This window comes from Liolophura sinensis, chromosome 3, assembly GCF_032854445.1.
Source record: "Liolophura sinensis isolate JHLJ2023 chromosome 3, CUHK_Ljap_v2, whole genome shotgun sequence".
Lineage (NCBI taxonomy): Eukaryota > Metazoa > Mollusca > Polyplacophora > Chitonida > Chitonidae > Liolophura > Liolophura sinensis.
The window spans coordinates 26454588-26473900 of record NC_088297.1 but is presented as its reverse complement, the minus strand read 5'-3'; the positions used below and the strand labels follow the sequence as shown (position 1 = coordinate 26473900).

The 19313-nt window shown below is 41.7% G+C and overlaps 2 protein-coding genes across 2 annotated transcripts; both read left to right on the top strand.

Annotated features, from left to right (window-relative positions):
* The first annotated feature begins 37 nt into the window (after nucleotides 1–37).
* LOC135464123 (biogenesis of lysosome-related organelles complex 1 subunit 5-like) lies at nucleotides 38–12639 on the top strand. The gene is made up of 5 exons (XM_064741617.1): nucleotides 38–103; nucleotides 357–439; nucleotides 786–915; nucleotides 9460–9515; nucleotides 12031–12639. Exons 1-5 carry the CDS (start codon nucleotides 76–78, stop codon nucleotides 12199–12201), a joined length of 468 nt encoding a protein of 155 aa, XP_064597687.1. The 5' UTR covers nucleotides 38–75; the 3' UTR covers nucleotides 12202–12639.
* A 3957-nt stretch (nucleotides 12640–16596) lies between these two features.
* LOC135463517 (mucin-2-like) lies at nucleotides 16597–19313 on the top strand. The gene is made up of 3 exons (XM_064740776.1): nucleotides 16597–17753; nucleotides 17797–17932; nucleotides 18228–19313. Exons 1-3 carry the CDS (start codon nucleotides 16597–16599, stop codon nucleotides 19311–19313), a joined length of 2379 nt encoding a protein of 792 aa, XP_064596846.1.

Genomic DNA, 19313 nt, shown 5'->3' with positions numbered 1-19313 from the left:
GTGCGATATTGCCGGAAGTCGTTGTCGAATGAAAACAAACTGCACGTGATTTTCTCAGCTGTCACAGTCAACAACATGTCGACAACGGAAACCATTCTTAAAGGTAACAAAGCCTCAAAAAATGTGTTTTCTTGTTGAGAGAAAAAGGATGTGTTCAGCTTGTACTCTGTGAAAATGTTCAACTACGAAACTTAAATCATTCTATTTCAGCTGGCTGTTTAATTTTGAACTGGTACTGCTACCCATGCAGGGACATTTTCTGCACGAGTTCGCTTCTCGGCGTAACTCATGTGCAGAATATACCAACTTTGTTGTTGTATACGCTGTTATATGCTATGTTTTACTTATTTGAGCAGATATTTTAGAGATCCATGGACGAATTCTGGAACATAGACCTGTTATTCAAGGGGATATCAACTTCTTCATTAAAGAGTTTGAGGTGAGTTATGTGTAGGCCTTTGTAGCCTACTGCATGGCTATTGGCCTTTATGAATTGCGAGACTGCAAGGCAGACAGCAAGGCAGACAGCAAGGCAGACAGCGACAAAAGCAGTCTAGCAGAACATAATGTAGCAGTCAGCTAGCTGACTTGTTACTGGATCTACAAAAGATTGATGTACCCTTGTACGGTAAAGTTAATTATATAACTGTATACATTCCTTTCCTTGTGCAAGCCTGTACCTGGTGAGCTATCTGGCCCTGCCATTAATGTTACTGTGATCAGATAATTTTGTCATGTTGATGCATCTGTTTTCTGAACATAGTGTTTACTCATTCGTCTTGAAGGAGAAGTACAAAGGACAAGATTTGAACCGCCTGAGGGCAGTTGAGGAAGGGTTCACTCGTATGATAGACTCAGGCGTACCAGAATGTGAGGGGCTGTTAGAACAAAACACGCAGAATGTCCTCAGAAAAGGTAACATTGCAAAATGACACCGTTTTATTTGTTATCATGTAAATGCCCAGCTGAATATTGCAGGCCTACACACAAATATCAAGCAGATTATACCACAGCATGTTGTGCACATTACATGGGAAGTAGAATGTTGTAAGCCTGTGTTATATAATATTACAGGGTGAATATCTTTTTGTACATGTAAATGTCAAGTGCTTAAAAGCATATTGAATTTCTGAATGTCAAGTTACATGTTGTACATATAAATGTCAAGCAACATTTTGTCAAGAGAGATATTGCAGATGTAAATGTCAAGTGACATACATGCTGTATATGTTAATGCCCGGTATGATGTTTGTCAAGCTGATGTGCAGGTTTTCATTTATAGTTGTAAATTATAGCAAAAAACAGGCACTTCGATATTTGAATTATTTTTTCTAGCTTGTGTTGATCAGCTAATTTCTACATTTAACTAGAGCAGATGTCTAGAATTCATATTTTCGGGTGATCCATTGGATTAACTTCCTGTCAGTTGAAATGACATACATGTACATCAACCGGTTGATGATATTTAGATGTAGCTTTGTTTTATTTTTATCAAAATATTAATAGAATGAATCCTTTATCCACAAAATAGACATGTCAGGAATGAAAATTTTGCTTGGCACTTAGCTAGCATGTATTTCATGCTTTAGTGTACAATTTAAGAACCATCTCAGTAAGACCTTTAATGTTAAAGTGCGTGTTTATGGATGTGTCTGGCACTGTTTAGAAGGTATATACAGGCCCTAAATGAAGCAGAGGTTAGCGATTGATTACTTGTTCCCGGTTCTTTATTGTAGTCAGAGTGCCCAAACGGCTATATATTTGTTTATATGAAACTCATTCGTTATACTTCTGTTCACATATTGTGAAGTGGTATAGGGATTTCAGTTTGTCACCCCGTTTAACCTTTGTCCATCCATCTGTCTGTCTGTCAGTCAGTTTGCCTGCCAGCACGTCTGTCTATTTGTCCCACATATACAGCAAGAGATTTTAATTCTAAATGTAAATGATTCTGGTGACAAAACTGTCATTTGCGCCACTCTAGAAAGACAGTTGTCGTGAGAGATTAAGAATATGAATGTCCCATCCAATTTTATGGAGTAAATATGGGGTGTTCATGTTCTCTATGGCTCTTAATGAGCGCCACCCATCTTGATCACCCTGTCCATACCTGTAAAGACATTGCTATGGAATCACATTAATTTTATTTTGTGACGCTCTAAATGGCTATAAAATCTGTTCAAACGTCATCTGTTGCGCACACAAATTCAAAATAAGGTCATAATGATGGAGTTCTCCTATTTGTAGAGACCCAAAAATGACCCTGATATACAGAAAAACTTTAACATCTAATATGTAGGCCTATAATGTAAATGGCTCTGGTGACAAAACTACCATTTGTGCTGCTCCAGAAAGACATTGTGTACCAGGAAAATTCAGTAATGAATGTTCCATCCAATTTTCAATAGGTAAATATGGAGTCTTCATTTCCTGTATGACTCTTAAATACAGCCAGCCATCTTACTCGCCCTAAACATGGGGTCTTCATATTCTGTATGACCTATAAATTGGGCCATCTTAATTGGCCGAGCCACTTCTGTGAAGAAATGTCTGGAATCACATTAGTTTCTTTTTGTGTCCCTCTAAATTGCTGCAAAATGTGTCCATTGGTTCTTTGTCGTGCACACGAAGCCAAGTTCAACCAAAGCAAAATGATCCAGAGATACAGTGAAACATTATCGTCTAATATGTACAATTTAAATGGATCGGGTGACAAAACCACAATTTCTGCCGTTTTAATAGAGTAAATATTGGGCCTTGGTTTTCTTCATTGCACCCACCCATCTTGATCGTCCCATCATTACATGTGGAGAAATGGATTTACACTCACATTAGTTTCTTTGTGCCACACTAATGTGGTATTAAATTTCAAAAGTCATGTATGTGATTTCAAATTTAGGTCAAAAAATGGGCTTCTTCCTGTCTAAATAGATCCCAAATTAAAAGCAGATATACAGTAAACCATTAACATCTAATATGTACAGTTTGAATGGTTCTGGTGACAAAACGGCCAGTTGTGCCCCTGTAGAAAGACATTGTGCACTTAGAAGATTCAATATATTGACGCTCTGTCCAATTTTTGGGAGGTATGCTCTATCCAATTTTTGGGAGGTATGCTCTATCCAATTTTTGGGGGGTACACTCTATCCAATTTTTGGGGGGTATGGTCTATCCAATTTTCGGGGGGTATGCTCTGTCCAATTTTTGGGGGGTATGCTCTATCCAGTTTTTTGGGGGTATGCTCTATCCAATTTTTGGGGGGTACGCTCTATCCAATTTTTGGGGGGTACGCTCTATCCAATTTTTGGAAGGTGCGCTCTATCCAATTTTTGGGAGGTACGCTCTATCCAATTTTTGGGGGGTACGCTCTATCCAATTATGGGGGGGTACGCTCTATCCAATTTTGGGGGGGTACGCTCTATCCAATTTTGGGGGGGTATGCTCTATCCAATATTTGGGGGTATGCTCTATCCAATTTTTGGGGGGTACGCTCTATCCAATTTTTGGGGGGTATGCTCTATCCAATTTTTGGGGGGTATGCTCTATCCAATTTTTGGGAGGTACGCTCTATCCAATTTTTGGGGGATGAATATGAGGTCTTCCTGTTTTGCATGACCCTTAATTACGGCCACCGTCATGATCGCCTTTTCTGTATCTGTGAAGAACTGGCTGTGCAATCACATTAGTTTTATGTTATGCCATTCTAAATGGCAACTAAATCTGTTCAAAGGTTCACTATCATAAGCACCAATCCAGCTTAAGCTCAATAAAATCGGTTTTCCCGTCTGTATAGACAAAAAATGACCCACATTTACAACAGAAGATTGAAAGCTAATATGTACAATTTAAATGGTTCTGGTGACAAAACTGCCATTTGTGCCACTCTAGAAAAACATTCTGCATTTAGAAGATTCAATATGTGAACCTTCCATCTAAATTTTAAATTGGGTAAATATGGGATCTTTGTGCTCTCTACGACGATTCATTAGGGCCACTCAATTTGATCAAACTTTCCACCCCTGTGAAGAAATGGCTATGGGATTGCATTAGTTTCTTTTGTGATGCACAATGTATTCCTATGGAGGCACAAATAGCAGTTTTGTAGCCACAGCCATTTACATATGGCATAATAGACGTTTTACTTTGTATCTGTATCATTTTGGGGTGTATACAGGCAGGAGACCACATTTCATTGACGTAAACTTGATCTGGCGTGCCCCAGACAGGACCTTTGAAGTGAGTGAGTGAGTGCTTGGGGTTTAACGTCGTACTCAAATTGAAGAGATCTGGTAGCACTCTAGAGCAGTATAAATAAAACTAATGATTCCAGAGCCATTTCTTGACAGTAATTTATAAGATCACAAAGATGGAAAGAACCTATATTTATCTGATAAAAGCTGGAGGGATCGTTCATATATTGAACATGTTTGGTACAAGATATCTCTCTGGAGCAGCACAAATGCTGTGTTTTTTACCACAGCAATTTAAATTGTACATATTAGACTTGAAATGTTTGTTGTAAATGTGGATCATTTGGGGTCTATAAAGACAGGACGTCTTTTTTTGACCTCAGTTTTGTCTTGTGTGCACACCAGATTTAATTGCCATTTAGAGCAGCACTAAAGAAACTAATACGATCCCATGGCCAGTCTTTTACAGATATGTGCAGGGCGATGGGTGGCCCTAATTAAGAGTCACAGAAAACATGAAGGCCCCATGTTTACTCAGTATAAAATGGATAGAACATTCATATAGAAGTTTCATATAAACTATATAGGGCATTAAGTGTCATTCAAGATTGGTGGCCGTAATTAAGGATCATAGAGAACATGAAGGACCCCCAGAACATGGAACGTTTATTATTGAATCCTTCTGGTACACAGTGTTTTTGTAGTGCAGCACAAGTGGAGGTTTTGTCACCAGAGCCATTTCCATTGTGTACTTGTATATTAGACATGTATGTTTTACTGCATCATTTTGGGGTCTATATAGTCAGAAAGACTACATTTTATTGACATTAAGTTAGACTGTTGTGGACAACAGAGGACCTTTGAACAGATTTAATAGCCATTTTGTTCCCATAGCCATTTACACTGTGTATTTTGGACTTTTTTGGACATTCTCAGTGAGGGTCTTGTCAGGGTCTTGAGAGTCTTGTCAGGGTCTCAGTATGTGAGGGTCTTGTCAGGGTCTTAGTATGTGAGGGTCTCGTCAGGGTCTCAGTATGTGATGGTCTTGTCAGGGTTTCAGTATGTGAGGGTCTCGTCAGGGTCTCAGTATGTGAGGGTCTTGTCAGGGTCTCAGTATGTGAGGGTCTTGTCAGGGTCTCAGTATATGAAGGTCTCCTCAGGGTCTCAGTATGTGAGGGTCTCGTCAGGGTCTCAGTATGTGAGGGTCTTCTCAGGGTATCAGTATGTGAGGGTCTCGTCAGGGTCTCAGTTTGTGAGGGTCTTGTCAGGGTCTATATGGACAGGACATATTGATTTACTTCAGAATATTTCACCCATAGGACGGTGACCAGCATTGCCATGGGAGAAAAAATATGGACAAGATGACCATGGTATTGCTGAGATATTGAAAACAACATCAGTGCAAAATGTCTTTTGACAGCTTCAAAAATTGTGATTTTGTCACCAGAACTATTTACAGTCTGCATATTAGATATCTGGTTTAAGCTAGACTTTGGAATGTACTTCGCAATCATTACTGAAACTAATTGACTGGTATAACTGGTGAACAGTAATGTATGTCCACTATATTTAACTTCTCTTCTGTGAAAAGATGGCCAGAAAAATCGACTAACAAGTGGAGATGCGCCTTATACTGTAAAACAAGCGAATAGTTGACTTGAGTGTATCCTCTGGAGCCTCGCCTATCATAGAAAAAGGGACCAGGAATAAGTACCTGGTCACTAACTTCAGCTGGGTTGGCTCAAACAGCCTTATTATTTCAAGGGAGGTAACTTTGATGTGCCTCAGGAATGCGATGAAGAAGGCATTAAGGCTGTTTCTTGTTTGTGAACTTGTGAGTCTATTACATGTACCATTCAGTAGTGGAAACACAAGATCTGGACAGACAGTAGATAGTAATGGTAGTGTGTGGGTAGCTTCATACATGTAGTTATGGAGTTACGGCAGCAGTGTCATGGAATAAAGGCAGTGTTCGACATGGCATCATCGGTATGGAGTTATGGCATCAGTGTCATGGAATAATGGTAATATGTAACATGGCATCATTAGTATGGAGTTATGGAGTTATGGCAGCAGTGTCATGGAATAAAGGCAGTGTTCGACATGGCATCATCGGTATGGAGTTATGGCATCAGTGTCATGGAATAATGGTAATATGTAACATGGCATCATTAGTATGGAGTTATGGAGTTACGGCAGCAGTGTCATGGAATAAAGGTAGTGTTCGACATGGCATCATCGGTATGGAGTTATGGCATCAGTGTCATGGAATAATGGTAATGTGTGACATGGCATCATTAGTATGGAGTTATGGAGTTATGGCATCAGTGTCATGGAATAATGGTAATGTGTGACATGGCATCATTAGTATGGAGTTATGGAGTTACGGCAGCAGTGTCATGGAATAAAGGTAGTGTTCGACATGGCATCATCGGTATGGAGTTATGGCATCAGTGTCATGGAATAATGGTAGTGTGAGACATGGCATCATTAGTATGGAGTTATGGTATCAGTGACATTGAATAATGGTAATGTATGACATGGCATCATTAGTATGGAGTTATGGAGTTATGGTATCAGTGTCATGGAATAATGGTAATGTGTGACATGGTATTATTAGTATGGAGTTATGGAGTTCTGGCATCAGCGTCATGGAATAATGGTAATGTGTGACATGGTATTATTAGTATGGAGTTATGGCATCAGTGTCATGGAATAATGGTAATGTGAGACATGGCATCTTTAGTATGGAGTTATAGAGTTGTGGCATCAGTGTCATGGAATAATGGTAATGTGTGAGACATGGCATCATAAATATGGAGTTATGGTATCAGTGTCATTGAATAATGGTAGTGTGCGACATGGTATCATTAGTATGGAGTTATGGAGTTATGGTATCAGTGTCATTGAATAATGGTAATGTGTGACATGGCATCATTAGTATGGAGTTATGGAGTTGTGGCATCAGTGTCCTGGAATAATGGTAGTGTCAGACATGGCATCATAAGTATGGAGTTATGGAGTTATGGAGTTATGGTATCAGTGTCATGGAATAATGGTATTGTGTGACATAGCATGATCGGTATGGAGTTATGGAGTTATGGCATCAGTGTCATGGAATAATGGTAGTGTGAGACATGGCATCATTGGTATGGAGTTATGGAGTTGTGGCATCATTGTCATGGAATAATGGTAATGGGTGACATGGCATCATTAGTATGGAGTTATGGCATCAGTGTCATGGAATAATGGTAGTGTGCAACATGGCATCATTGGTATGGAGTTATGGAGTTATGGTATCAGTGTCATGGAATAATGGTAGTGTGCGACATGGCATCATTGGTATGGAGTTATGGAGTTATGGTATCAGTGTCATGGAATAATGGTAGTGTGCGACATGGCATCATTGGTATGGAGTTATGGAGTTGTGGCATCAGTGTCATGGAATAATGGTAGTGTGAGACATGGCATCATTGGTATGGAGTTCTGGCATCAGTGTCATGGAATAATGGTAGTGTGAGACATGGTATCATTGGTATGGAGTCATGGAGTTGTGGCATCAGTGTCATGGAATAATGGTAATGTGTGACATGGCATCATTAGTATGGAGTTTTGGAGTTATGGCATCAGTATCATGGATATGGAGGTTTGGAGTTATGGTATCATTGTCATGGAATAATGATAATGAGTGACATTGCATCATTGGTATTGTGTTATGGAGTTATGGTATCAGTGTCATGGAATAATGGTAATGTGCGACATGGCATCATTGGTGTGGAGTTCTGGCATCAGTGTCATGGAATAATGATAATGTGTGACATTGCATCATTGGTATTGTGTTATGGAGTTATGGTATCAGTGTCATGGAATAATGGTAATGTGCGACATGGCATCATCGGTATGGAGTTATGGCATCAATGTCATGGAATAATGGTAGTGTGCGACATGGCATTGTTGGTATGGAGTTGTGGCATTAGTGTCATGGAATAATGGTAATGTGCGACATGACATCATGGGTATGGAGAAATGGTATCAGTGTCATGGAATAATGGTAATGTGCGACATGGCGTCATTGGTATTGTGTTATGGCATCAGTGTCATGGAATAATGGTAATGTGTGACATGGCATCATTGGTATGGAGTTATGTAGTTATGGCATCAGTGTCAAGGAATAATGGTAATGTGTGTCATGGTATGGAGTTTTGGAGTTATGGCATCAGTGTCATGGAATAATGGTAATGTGCGACATGGCGTCTTCAGTATGGAGTTATGGAGTTATTACATCAGTGTCATGGAATAATGGTAATGTGCGACATGGCATCTTCGGTATGGAGTTATGGTATCAGTGTCATGGAATAATGGTAATGTGGGACATGGCATCATGGATATGGGGTTAAGGCATTAGTGTTATGAAATAATGATAATGTATGACATGGCATCAGTTGTGTGGGATTACGGCATCAGTATCATTAAATGGGTAGTGTGAGACATGGCATCATGGATAGGGAGTTATGGCATCAGTGTCATGGAATAATGGTAGTGTGCAACATGGCATCATGGATATGGAGTTATGGTATCACTGTTATGGAATAATGGTAGTGTGAGACATGGCATCTTCGGTATGGATTTATGGAGTTATGGTATCATTGTCATGGAATAATGGTAGTGTGTGAGATGGCATCATTGATATGGAGTTATGGCATCAGTGTCATGGAATAATGGTAATGTGCGACGTGGTATCATTGGTATGGAGTTATGGTATCATTGTCATGGAATAATGGTAATGTGTGACATGGCATCATGGGTATGGAGTTATGGAGTTATGGCATCAGTGTCATGGAATAATGGTAATGTGCGACGTGGTATCATTGGTATGGAGTTATGGTATCATTGTCATGGAATAATGGTAATGTGTGACATGGCATCATGGGTATGGAGTTATGGAGTTATGGCATCAGTGTCATGGAATAATGGTAATGTGTGACATGGCATCGTTGGTATGGAGTTATGGCATCAGTGTAATGGAATAGTGGTAATGTACGACATGACATCTTCGGTATGGAGTTATGGAGTTATGGTGTCATGGAGTAAAGGTAATGTGTGACAAGGCATTATTGATATGGAGTTATGGCATCAGTGTCATGCGATAATGGGTAATGTTTGATATGGCATCATCGGTCTGCCAGGCATTATCAGCACAGTATTGTAAAAAATACATGTATTTACTAAGAAGTTTTTTAAATGTGCTCTCAAAATTGTTACATTTCAGTCAAGAAAGCTACAGAAATGTGTGACAAGATAGCAGAAAAGGAAGGAACAATTGAGGTGAGTACATGGGCTGAAAGAAATGTCTGTGGCAGTAGGTGGGAAAGTCTGTCAGCAAGCTGCGGATGGTCGTGGGTTTTCTCTGGGCTCTGCCTGGTTTCCTCCCACCATAATGCTGGCCGCCATTGTATAAGTGAAATATTCTTGAGTACGGCATATAACCCCAATCAAATAAATTAATATAATTATATGGTATGGATAAAGTTCAGTTGAAAATTCAAAGGGTCGGATTTGTTGGATCATTTATTACATATATGTAATAGCTGTTGCATGATCCCTTGATCATTACAGATTATAGTTTTCATGGCCATCCTATGACTTATTAATCACTGAATAACTAGCACCGCCTCGTTGATAACCTCATGATGGATAGTCGTAGTCTGTAGATAGTAGAGGTTATCAATTGTTGCAAAAGGTTCAGTCTATTTTGCTTTGTATTCTAGAGTAACTTCAACCAAAATAACACCCGAAATATGTCATGGTGTCTCATAAGTTCCATAAAGCTAGTTTTTACTTGATTCCAAATACGAATTAGTTTATAGAGCTTTCTTTAAAGCCTTGTTAATTAAAAATGTTGACCACCTCAGTTATATTATCTTATTAAGACAAATGTATGAAAATGTCAACTTCATTTACGAAAACTATTCTGCACACCTTGGATGTGGCATCAGACCTTACAGATGCCCATTCTGCACACCTTGGAGGTTGCGTCAGACCTTACAGATGCCCATTCTGCACACCTTGGATGTGGCATCAGACCTTACAGATGCCCATTCTGCACACCTTGGATGTGGCATCAGACCTTACAGATGCCCATTCTGCACACCTTGGATGTGGCATCAGACCTTACAGATGCCCATTCTGCACACCTTGGATGTGGCGTCAGACCTTACAGATGTTCATTCTGCACACCTTGGATGTGGCGTCAGACCTTACAGATGCCCATTCTGCACACCTTGGATGTGGCATCAGACCTTACAGATGCCCATTCTGCACACCTTGGATGTGGCGTCAGACGTACAGATTGACTGTAATGTGTAATGCTTTAAACTAGTATACTGTGGCGTACTCTGTCAAATGTGAAATGCCTCACCCTGCATTTTTACAGTGTAATAAAATGAAACTTATTTTACTTTATTTCACACCATGTCTTGAGTCATTTTAAAGGAATCGCGAAATGCTTTTTATGTTTTTATTTACCTTTCGTAAATTTTAACCATTGAGCATTTTATGCCACTAGTTTTCTTTTATATTGTTGTAAATTATAATTAAAATTATTGAGACATGCTGGTCCTAATGATCCGTAGTGCTGAATTCTGACAAGCCCAAATTTACAGCGTATATTCTGTTACAAGTGTACGTGTGTGATAAATGGATGACGTGAACACTGTAATCAGTGAGCAGTTCGCCTTCTCACAAAGCCGTTCACGCGTACGTCATCAGTATGGAGAATGGAGTTTACAGGGATATTAATGTAGTGGTACGAAGCTGATCAGAAATACCTCAGATGAGCCGAGTTCATTGATTAGTGACGTACGTATCAGCTTACAGATAAACCCTTGTTTAGTAAACCTCAAGTTGAATGTCTCCCAGACTGTTTGGCAAAACTTTAGAATTTTCTTGTAGAAGTTGCGGTTGGTTAGGTGCGTAAATTATGCCAGGGTAAGCCTTCGTGAATGTAAGCTTCTGTATGGACTAAAGGCGGAGTACTACTCGACCGTATTGAATGTACTGCGACTGCAAACCTCCGAAGCATTGTGGGTAAAAAAACTTCATCGGCAATGCTTCAACAGAAGGCAACATTGTGACGACTTCTGTACAATGTTGTATCAATCCTAACACAGCTTTGCAGGGTACGTGATGTTCTGCCCAAATGATAGTGTGGTCCGTAGACTGTTCAATATGTGCAGTACATGTACAAATATGTTAAAAGGTTCCCAGTATAGAGCGTACAACCACGACAATGTACTGCCCAAATGATGGTGTGGTCCGTAGACTGTTCAAAACCCGGACAGTGTAATAGTTGGTAAATGGTCACGCGTCACTGGTGAAATACGGTCTCTTTGTCCATTTTACTGTACCTCAAGGTTTTAGTCTAGCTGCTCATAGAAATACCCGCTGTGCAGAGGATTTATTTATTTAACGGGTGTTTAAGGCTGTGCAAGACGATCAGGGAAGCACAGAGCAGTGATAATTTCGTCTACCAATAGCAAAACTTTTCTTGTGTGGTAAACTCAGTCAGTCTATCAGTCAGCTCCGTGTAACATTCAGTCACTCAGAGGTATACATACTGTATTTACAGATAATTACTATTTCTTTTTTCAAACAATCATGTCAGTTTAATCATAAGAACAAGCAAATGGCTGTTCGTTTTGCATCATTCCTTAGGATATATTTCTAGCAGTCTCTTCATCCCGTGTGATAGCCATAGTGTTATTCTGTACGCTTTATGGTTAAATCTGCTCGCATGCTGGCAGGTTTGTCATTCAAGCTCTCCTTTGTTTTCTGCTCACAGGCGGATTTTCTGAGGACACAGCGCGAATCCCGTGCTGAAGAGTGGGCAGAGTTCATGAAGATTCAGTTTGAAAAATCGGCGGATGTAGATCGGGATTTCAATCAACAAACGGAGGCGATGAAAAAACATTATCAGGAACTGGAAGAAAAACTAAAACTTCCATTACGATAAACAAGGTGTTTAATGAAATGTCTTTACGAGAAACAAAGTAAAGTTTTGAGAATACAGTGTATAAAGTGAAGCTGGCTTCAGGTGGAGGCTGAGACAAGCCATGCCAACAGGTGGAAACAGAAATTGAAACTAATATCATCATGATGGATTCTGTCAAAGCAAACAATACCTTCGCGTGGAAAGAAAGAAACTGAAACTAACATCACCAGTCGTTTGTGAAAAGACGTGTCATCATGTGCAAATAGAAACTGAAAGTAATATCACCTGGTGGAGGCTGTGATGAGACAGCTTCTGTAGTAGCCTGGCTGTTGAGCTAAAAATCTTAAGGCGGTCAATTTCATTGCTGAATGATTCGAGTTCAAAGTTCATACTGTGCAAAACCACTAAAGCCTACTGGAAGCCTTGGTGAGATGTTGACTGTTTTATATTTATGCCATTTAAAATAAATCAATATTTCTGGCTATTTATTTTAGCAAGTTTCACGAATGCTGTTGTTTATTTCTGGTGTATGACGTGTTGTGGATTGCACTTGATTCCATCTGCTTTTTTTCACCTCACCATTTCGTCAAATAACTTATCTCATGTAACAATTAAATGCACCATTGGGGTCGCTGTGAGTTCAAGTCCAGCTCATGCTGGCTACCTCTCTGGGTGCACGTGGGATGGTCTGCCAGCAACCTGCGGATGGTCGTGGGTTTCCCCCGGGCTCTGCCTGGTTTCCACCCACCATAATACTGGCCGCCGTCGTATAAGTGAAATATTCTTGAGTATGGCGTAAAACACCAATCAAATAAATAAATAAATGAATAAAAATATGAACTTTTTGATAACCATTCGTTAAAACGTGCCCAGGCTCTGGCTTTGTCGACCGCAATATAACATCACTGGATTTGCAACGTATAGGGAAATGTGGCTTACTCACTACCCTGACCGCCCCTTCTCCCAGCCATTCCGGGGGCACTTCCACCCCACTGGTTTTCAGTCCATCTCGTGTAGTCCAGCGGTGAACAGAGACGACGAAAACACCCACAAGCCACGAGTGCCCAGAAGACGTGTCTGTCTGTAGAGTGTATATATGAAGGGTTGTTTATGGACATTTTAAGTTGCTGTATTGTGCGGACAAATTTGTGCCCATTATGTTTTTTTCTGTATGGTTATTATACCAGTACTTTTGTGTCACTTATGTTGATATGTATTTGTCTGTTAGATATGTATCTTTATGCTCGTTTTGTAGACATCTGTGTATATCTGTTAATTATGTCTGATTCATGGGCGGGAACCATGCGTGACATTTGGAGGGTTCACTTATACAATGTGTATATAAGGGATATATTCTCATTCGTCGTTCGCTTCAAATACATACAACTTAGAATGTGTCAAGAGTTCTATACGTAAAAACTCCAGTGAATAACCGAAATGCTGAACATTATGTACATAAAACGCCATCAAATCCAATGACCCAAACCGCCCTCGCGATCTCTAACTGAGGCCTTATCAGATCACATCCGGGCGCCTTTGATAGCTCATTAGGCCCCACTGAAGGTGTCCCTTGTCTATTTCCTGACGTCATGCATGCTTGCACGAGCAGGCGTGGATGGGAGAGCGCTGTGAGATTGCCAGTGCCTATCCCCACACCTGTATAACCGGTTCTCCAGCTGACAGTTTATAAAGCATCGAAATAAATATGAAATATGACTTTGGCAAGTTTGTACATACGTCAAATTGTAAGACAATGTGGTTGATATCGAGAAATGAAGACTTCATGTTTGTGTTTGGGTTGTTCCATACATGGAACAATTAGAGTGAGTGAGTGCTTGGGGTTTAACGTCGTACTCAACAATTTTTCAGTCATATGACGAGAACAATTAGAGATGGACTGTGTTGTGTTTTTTTCACTGGGCGTCAACGATATGCTCACCACTATTATGTAGTTCTTGTTCAGCCTGGTGTGAACTTACGCGTCCGTCAGAACTGAAAAAAGATAAACATAAGTATGGATATGTCAAAACTTAGATTTCGTAATTATATGCCGCAGCCCTCGGATGGTCGTGGCTTTCACCTGGGCCATGTCCGGTTTCCTCCCACCATATAGCTGAATTTTCGTCGTATAAGTGAAATATTCTAGAGGACGGCGTAAAACCGAATAAAATCGAATAAAAAAACATAATTATACGGTATGGATAAAGTTCAATTGAAAATTCAAAGGTTCGGATTTTGTTGAAGACAAGTGGATTGGACAAGGCGCTTTGTGTGAACGCGGCCAAAATAATCAAACAAAAGGAAAAAAACAACTTTTGTCATCGTTGAATCCGTAAATACTCGAAGTAATGTCGATTCTATGGATAACAACATCATTTATTTTATATACATGCATTTGGCGTTTTTTGTACAGAAACTTAACGCTGTCATCAAGCGTAAACAACTTCTATTTGATAGTGAACACGGTGTAAGTCTATGGGTCAGCACAGACATTGTTATACCGTTGTCTACCAAAATGAATGTTCCGAGTCAATAATCGCAAGGTAAATTCCCAGACCGATGTTTTTACAGAAACCACCGAAAAAATTAAGAAAGTACATAAAGAACGAAATAAGGAGGAAATCATGCCATGAGAAGCTCTCAACAGCTTTCAATGATGTGGAAAGACGCAAGGAATATTCTTAGCGAGTGATTGAAAACAGCATCCAAAACATGCCAGTACATAGGTTGTCAAGGCTAAAAATATTCGATTGCAACTGTTCATTATATGCTGACAACAGAAATTATGCTCAATGTAAAGCTTCAGAAAGTTAGAGTGATAGACTGGATGAATGGTTACGGCTTAACGCCACATCGGCAATATTTCGGCGATACTTGTGGCGATAAAGTGATAGAGTGCTAGCCTGTGTATAGCCTGTTATAATGCGGTCATTTTTGTGTGTCCGTCAACTCCTCGTGGTATGACGAAAGATAATTGACTTTGGGTTGATGTTGCTGTTGGTGACATTTGCTGTACAAAGAACTGTACAAGGTGATTTTGTTCTCGGTATTTGGTAAACATATCACATTGTTCGCCAAAAGGAACGGCACGGGTGGCGGGGAACCGACGGCATTCCGTAGGTTTTTCACAACTGAAGTTAAGACAATTTGAACTGTAAATTATTTTTGTCAGTGCAATGGTTTATGAACATTTAGTTAAATTGTTTACCAAATTTAGTTTTCCCAAAGCACAAGGTGAATTCCGAAGTACCATAGCTCCTAACAGCTGTGCCAGATAGCTGAGTTTCCTTTTCAACTAATCTGTTCAACACTGATATATTTGTTTGTTTGATTATTTGTTAAACTCCATACTAACAATTGTCAATTATGCGATGGGGGGTAATTTTATTGATATAAGATATCGCCCCCTGATAAACTACCTACCAATGGGAAGTAACCGAACAACTTTCCCGTGTGTGATGTACAGATATATTAGGTGGAGGACATGGGTTTTCTAGGCACGTTACATCAAACAGGCCGCACGAGCGCCGTTAACTACTTATTATCACTTAGGAATCACGGACAGTTAGAGCTGTGAATCTGCAAAAATGACCAAGGTTGGCTTCGAACTCACTCCTCCATGTGCAATTGCTAAACGGCCACTGGTCATCTGATGACTGGTCAGTTATTCCTATGCAAGGAATCTTTGTATGTTTTAATTCATACGATATTCATACGAAAGTCCTGTTTTGTGCTAATATATACCTGTATATGCAGGTATACAGCGGCAAATCCCAAACTGAAGGTAACATACAGACACTCGTGGAATTAAGAAATATTTGGACATATACATACTAAAAATACAAATTTCGGTTACAGTTTATAAACACGTCCTTGTTTTTATTCATGCAGACTACGTTTATTATAGTAAACACCTGAGGTGTTTATATAGCAATGTTGTGGATATTTGAAGTAAGCACAGGTCGTCCAGTAAATACGGCTTTGTGTTATTAAGTGTAAAAAGCTAATAATCATGTGAAAGTGTTTACTATATTAAATTTGTGATATTTGCAACGCATACCTTTCACATTTTTGCTATAGTAACACGTTTACATGGTTATTTGTAAACGTGTGCAAAATAATAGAAAATGTAACGCAATAATCTCCATGTACTCAATGGGATATATTTCAGTTTATGATCCAAAACACAGTTAACATTTAAACGAAAATCTCTACTTAGGAGAAAAGGGGAAGGATCGGGTTTAAACACGATATCGTGGAAATCAAAGCATATCAGTGGCGCAGCAACCAAACACTGATCTATCGTGCGATGGTGGCCTTGGTAAACCACAAATCAGTTATGTATATATCCTTGTTCCGTGGCCCTAATACAGTTAAAGCTGGTTGAATGCACATGTAAAACATTCATATCTTGGAATGTTAATTCCCAAAGCAAACTTCTTACATACACACGAGCTCACAGACACAACCCCAAAGACAAAACCCCACAGGCAAAAAAAAAACCCGACGGACATAGGTCGAGAGGCACAAGACCCACAGTCACTGGTCCACAGACACAAGCCCACAGACACTGGTCCACAGGCACAAGGCCCACAGACACTGGTCCACAGACACAAGCCCACAGACACAGCCTCACAGGCAAAACCCTACGTGCACGAGTCCAGAGGCCACAGACATAAGTGCACAGACACAAGCCCACAGATACAGGTCCACAGACACAGGTCCACAGACGCAAGCCCACAGACACAAGCCCCCAGAAACAAGGTCACAGAGACAAGCCTACAGACACAAGGCCTCAGACACACGCCGACGGACACAAGCCAACAGACACAAGCCAACAGACAAGCTCACATGAACGAGGCCACAGACACAAGCCCAGAGACACAAGGCCACAAACACAGGTCCACAGACACAAGCCCACAGTCACAAGCCCACAAACACAAGCCCTCAGACAGAAGGCCACAGACACAAGCCCACACACACAAGCCCACAGTCACAAGCCCACAAACGCAAGCCCAGAGACACAAGCCCACAAACACAGGTCCACAGACACAAGCCCAGAGACACAGGTCCACAAACACAAGGCCACAGATACAAGCCCACAAACACAAGCCTCCAGGCGCAAGGCCACAGACACAAGCGCACAAACACATGCTCACAGGCACAAGCCCACAAACACAGGTCCACAGAGACAAGCCCAGAGACACAGGTCCAAAAACACAAGCCCACAAGAGAAAGGCCACAGATACAAGCCCACAAACACAATCCCACAGGCGCAAGGCCACAAACACAGGTTCACAGACACAAGCCCACAGACACAAGCCCACAAACACAAGCCCACAAACACAAACCCACAGGCGCAAGGCCACAGGCCCAATCCCACAAACACAAGCCCACAGGCCCAAGGCCACAAACACAGGTCCACGGTCACAAGCCCACAGATACAAGCCCACAAACACAAGGCCACAGACACAAGCCCTCAGACACAAGCCCACAAACACAAGGCCACAACCACAAGGTCACAGTCACAAGCCCACAAACACAGGTCCACAGACACAAGCCCACAAACACAGGTCCACAGACACAAGCCCACTGACACAAGCCCACAAACAACAGGTCAACAAACACAAGCCCACAGTCACAAGCCCACAGAAACAATCCCACAGACACAAGCCCACAGACACAAGCCCACAAACACAGGTCCACAGACACAAGCCCACAGAAACAAGCCCACAAACACAAGGCCACAAGCGCAAGACCACAAGCGCAAGACCACAGACACAGGCCCACAGACACAAGCCCTTTGACACAGGCCCACAAACACAAGACCACAGACACAAGCTCACAAACACAAGCCCACAGAAGGCCATAGACAACAACGCTTAGACGTAAACCTTAACCTAAAGCACCGTGCAGTGTAACAATATGGTCCACAGACACAAGCCCACAGACACAGCCTCACAGGCAAAACCCTACGTGCACGAGTCCAGAGGCCACAGACATAAGTGCACAGACACAAGCCCACAGATACAGGTCCACAGACACAGGTCCACAGACGCAAGCCCACAGACACAAGCCCCCAGAAACAAGGTCACAGAGACAAGCCTACAGACACAAGGCCTCAGACACACGCCGACGGACACAAGCCAACAGACACAAGCCAACAGACAAGCTCACATGAACGAGGCCACAGACACAAGCCCAGAGACACAAGGCCACAAACACAGGTCCACAGACACAAGCCCACAGTCACAAGCCCACAAACACAAGCCCTCAGACAGAAGGCCACAGACACAAGCCCACACACACAAGCCCACAGTCACAAGCCCACAAACGCAAGCCCAGAGACACAAGCCCACAAACACAGGTCCACAGACACAAGCCCAGAGACACAGGTCCACAAACACAAGGCCACAGATACAAGCCCACAAACACAAGCCTCCAGGCGCAAGGCCACAGACACAAGCGCACAAACACATGCTCACAGGCACAAGCCCACAAACACAGGTCCACAGAGACAAGCCCAGAGACACAGGTCCAAAAACACAAGCCCACAAGAGAAAGGCCACAGATACAAGCCCACAAACACAATCCCACAGGCGCAAGGCCACAAACACAGGTTCACAGACACAAGCCCACAGACACAAGCCCACAAACACAAGCCCACAAACACAAACCCACAGGCGCAAGGCCACAGGCCCAATCCCACAAACACAAGCCCACAGGCCCAAGGCCACAAACACAGGTCCACGGTCACAAGCCCACAGATACAAGCCCACAAACACAAGGCCACAGACACAAGCCCTCAGACACAAGCCCACAAACACAAGGCCACAACCACAAGGTCACAGTCACAAGCCCACAAACACAGGTCCACAGACACAAGCCCACAAACACAGGTCCACAGACACAAGCCCACTGACACAAGCCCACAAACAACAGGTCAACAAACACAAGCCCACAGTCACAAGCCCACAGAAACAATCCCACAGACACAAGCCCACAGACACAAGCCCACAAACACAGGTCCACAGACACAAGCCCACAGAAACAAGCCCACAAACACAAGGCCACAAGCGCAAGACCACAAGCGCAAGACCACAGACACAGGCCCACAGACACAAGCCCTTTGA

What these genes read in the sequence shown, in the direction of transcription:
- LOC135464123 (XM_064741617.1), top strand. Translation starts at nt 76, where the DNA reads ATGTCGACAACGGAAACCATTCTTAAAG. An exon ending in AACGGAAACCATTCTTAAAG is followed by an intron (nt 104 to 356) that starts GTAACAAAGCCT and finishes TTATTTGAGCAG; the next exon opens with ATATTTTAGAGATCCATGGA. An exon ending in TCTTCATTAAAGAGTTTGAG is followed by an intron (nt 440 to 785) that starts GTGAGTTATGTG and finishes TTCGTCTTGAAG; the next exon opens with GAGAAGTACAAAGGACAAGA.
- LOC135463517 (XM_064740776.1), top strand. Translation starts at nt 16,597, where the DNA reads ATGTTAATTCCCAAAGCAAACTTCTTACATACACACGAGCTCACAGAC. An exon ending in ACACAAGCCCACAAACACAG is followed by an intron (nt 17,754 to 17,796) that starts GTCCACAGACAC and finishes CACAAACAACAG; the next exon opens with GTCAACAAACACAAGCCCAC. An exon ending in ACAAACACAAGGCCACAAGC is followed by an intron (nt 17,933 to 18,227) that starts GCAAGACCACAA and finishes CCACAGACACAG; the next exon opens with GTCCACAGACGCAAGCCCAC.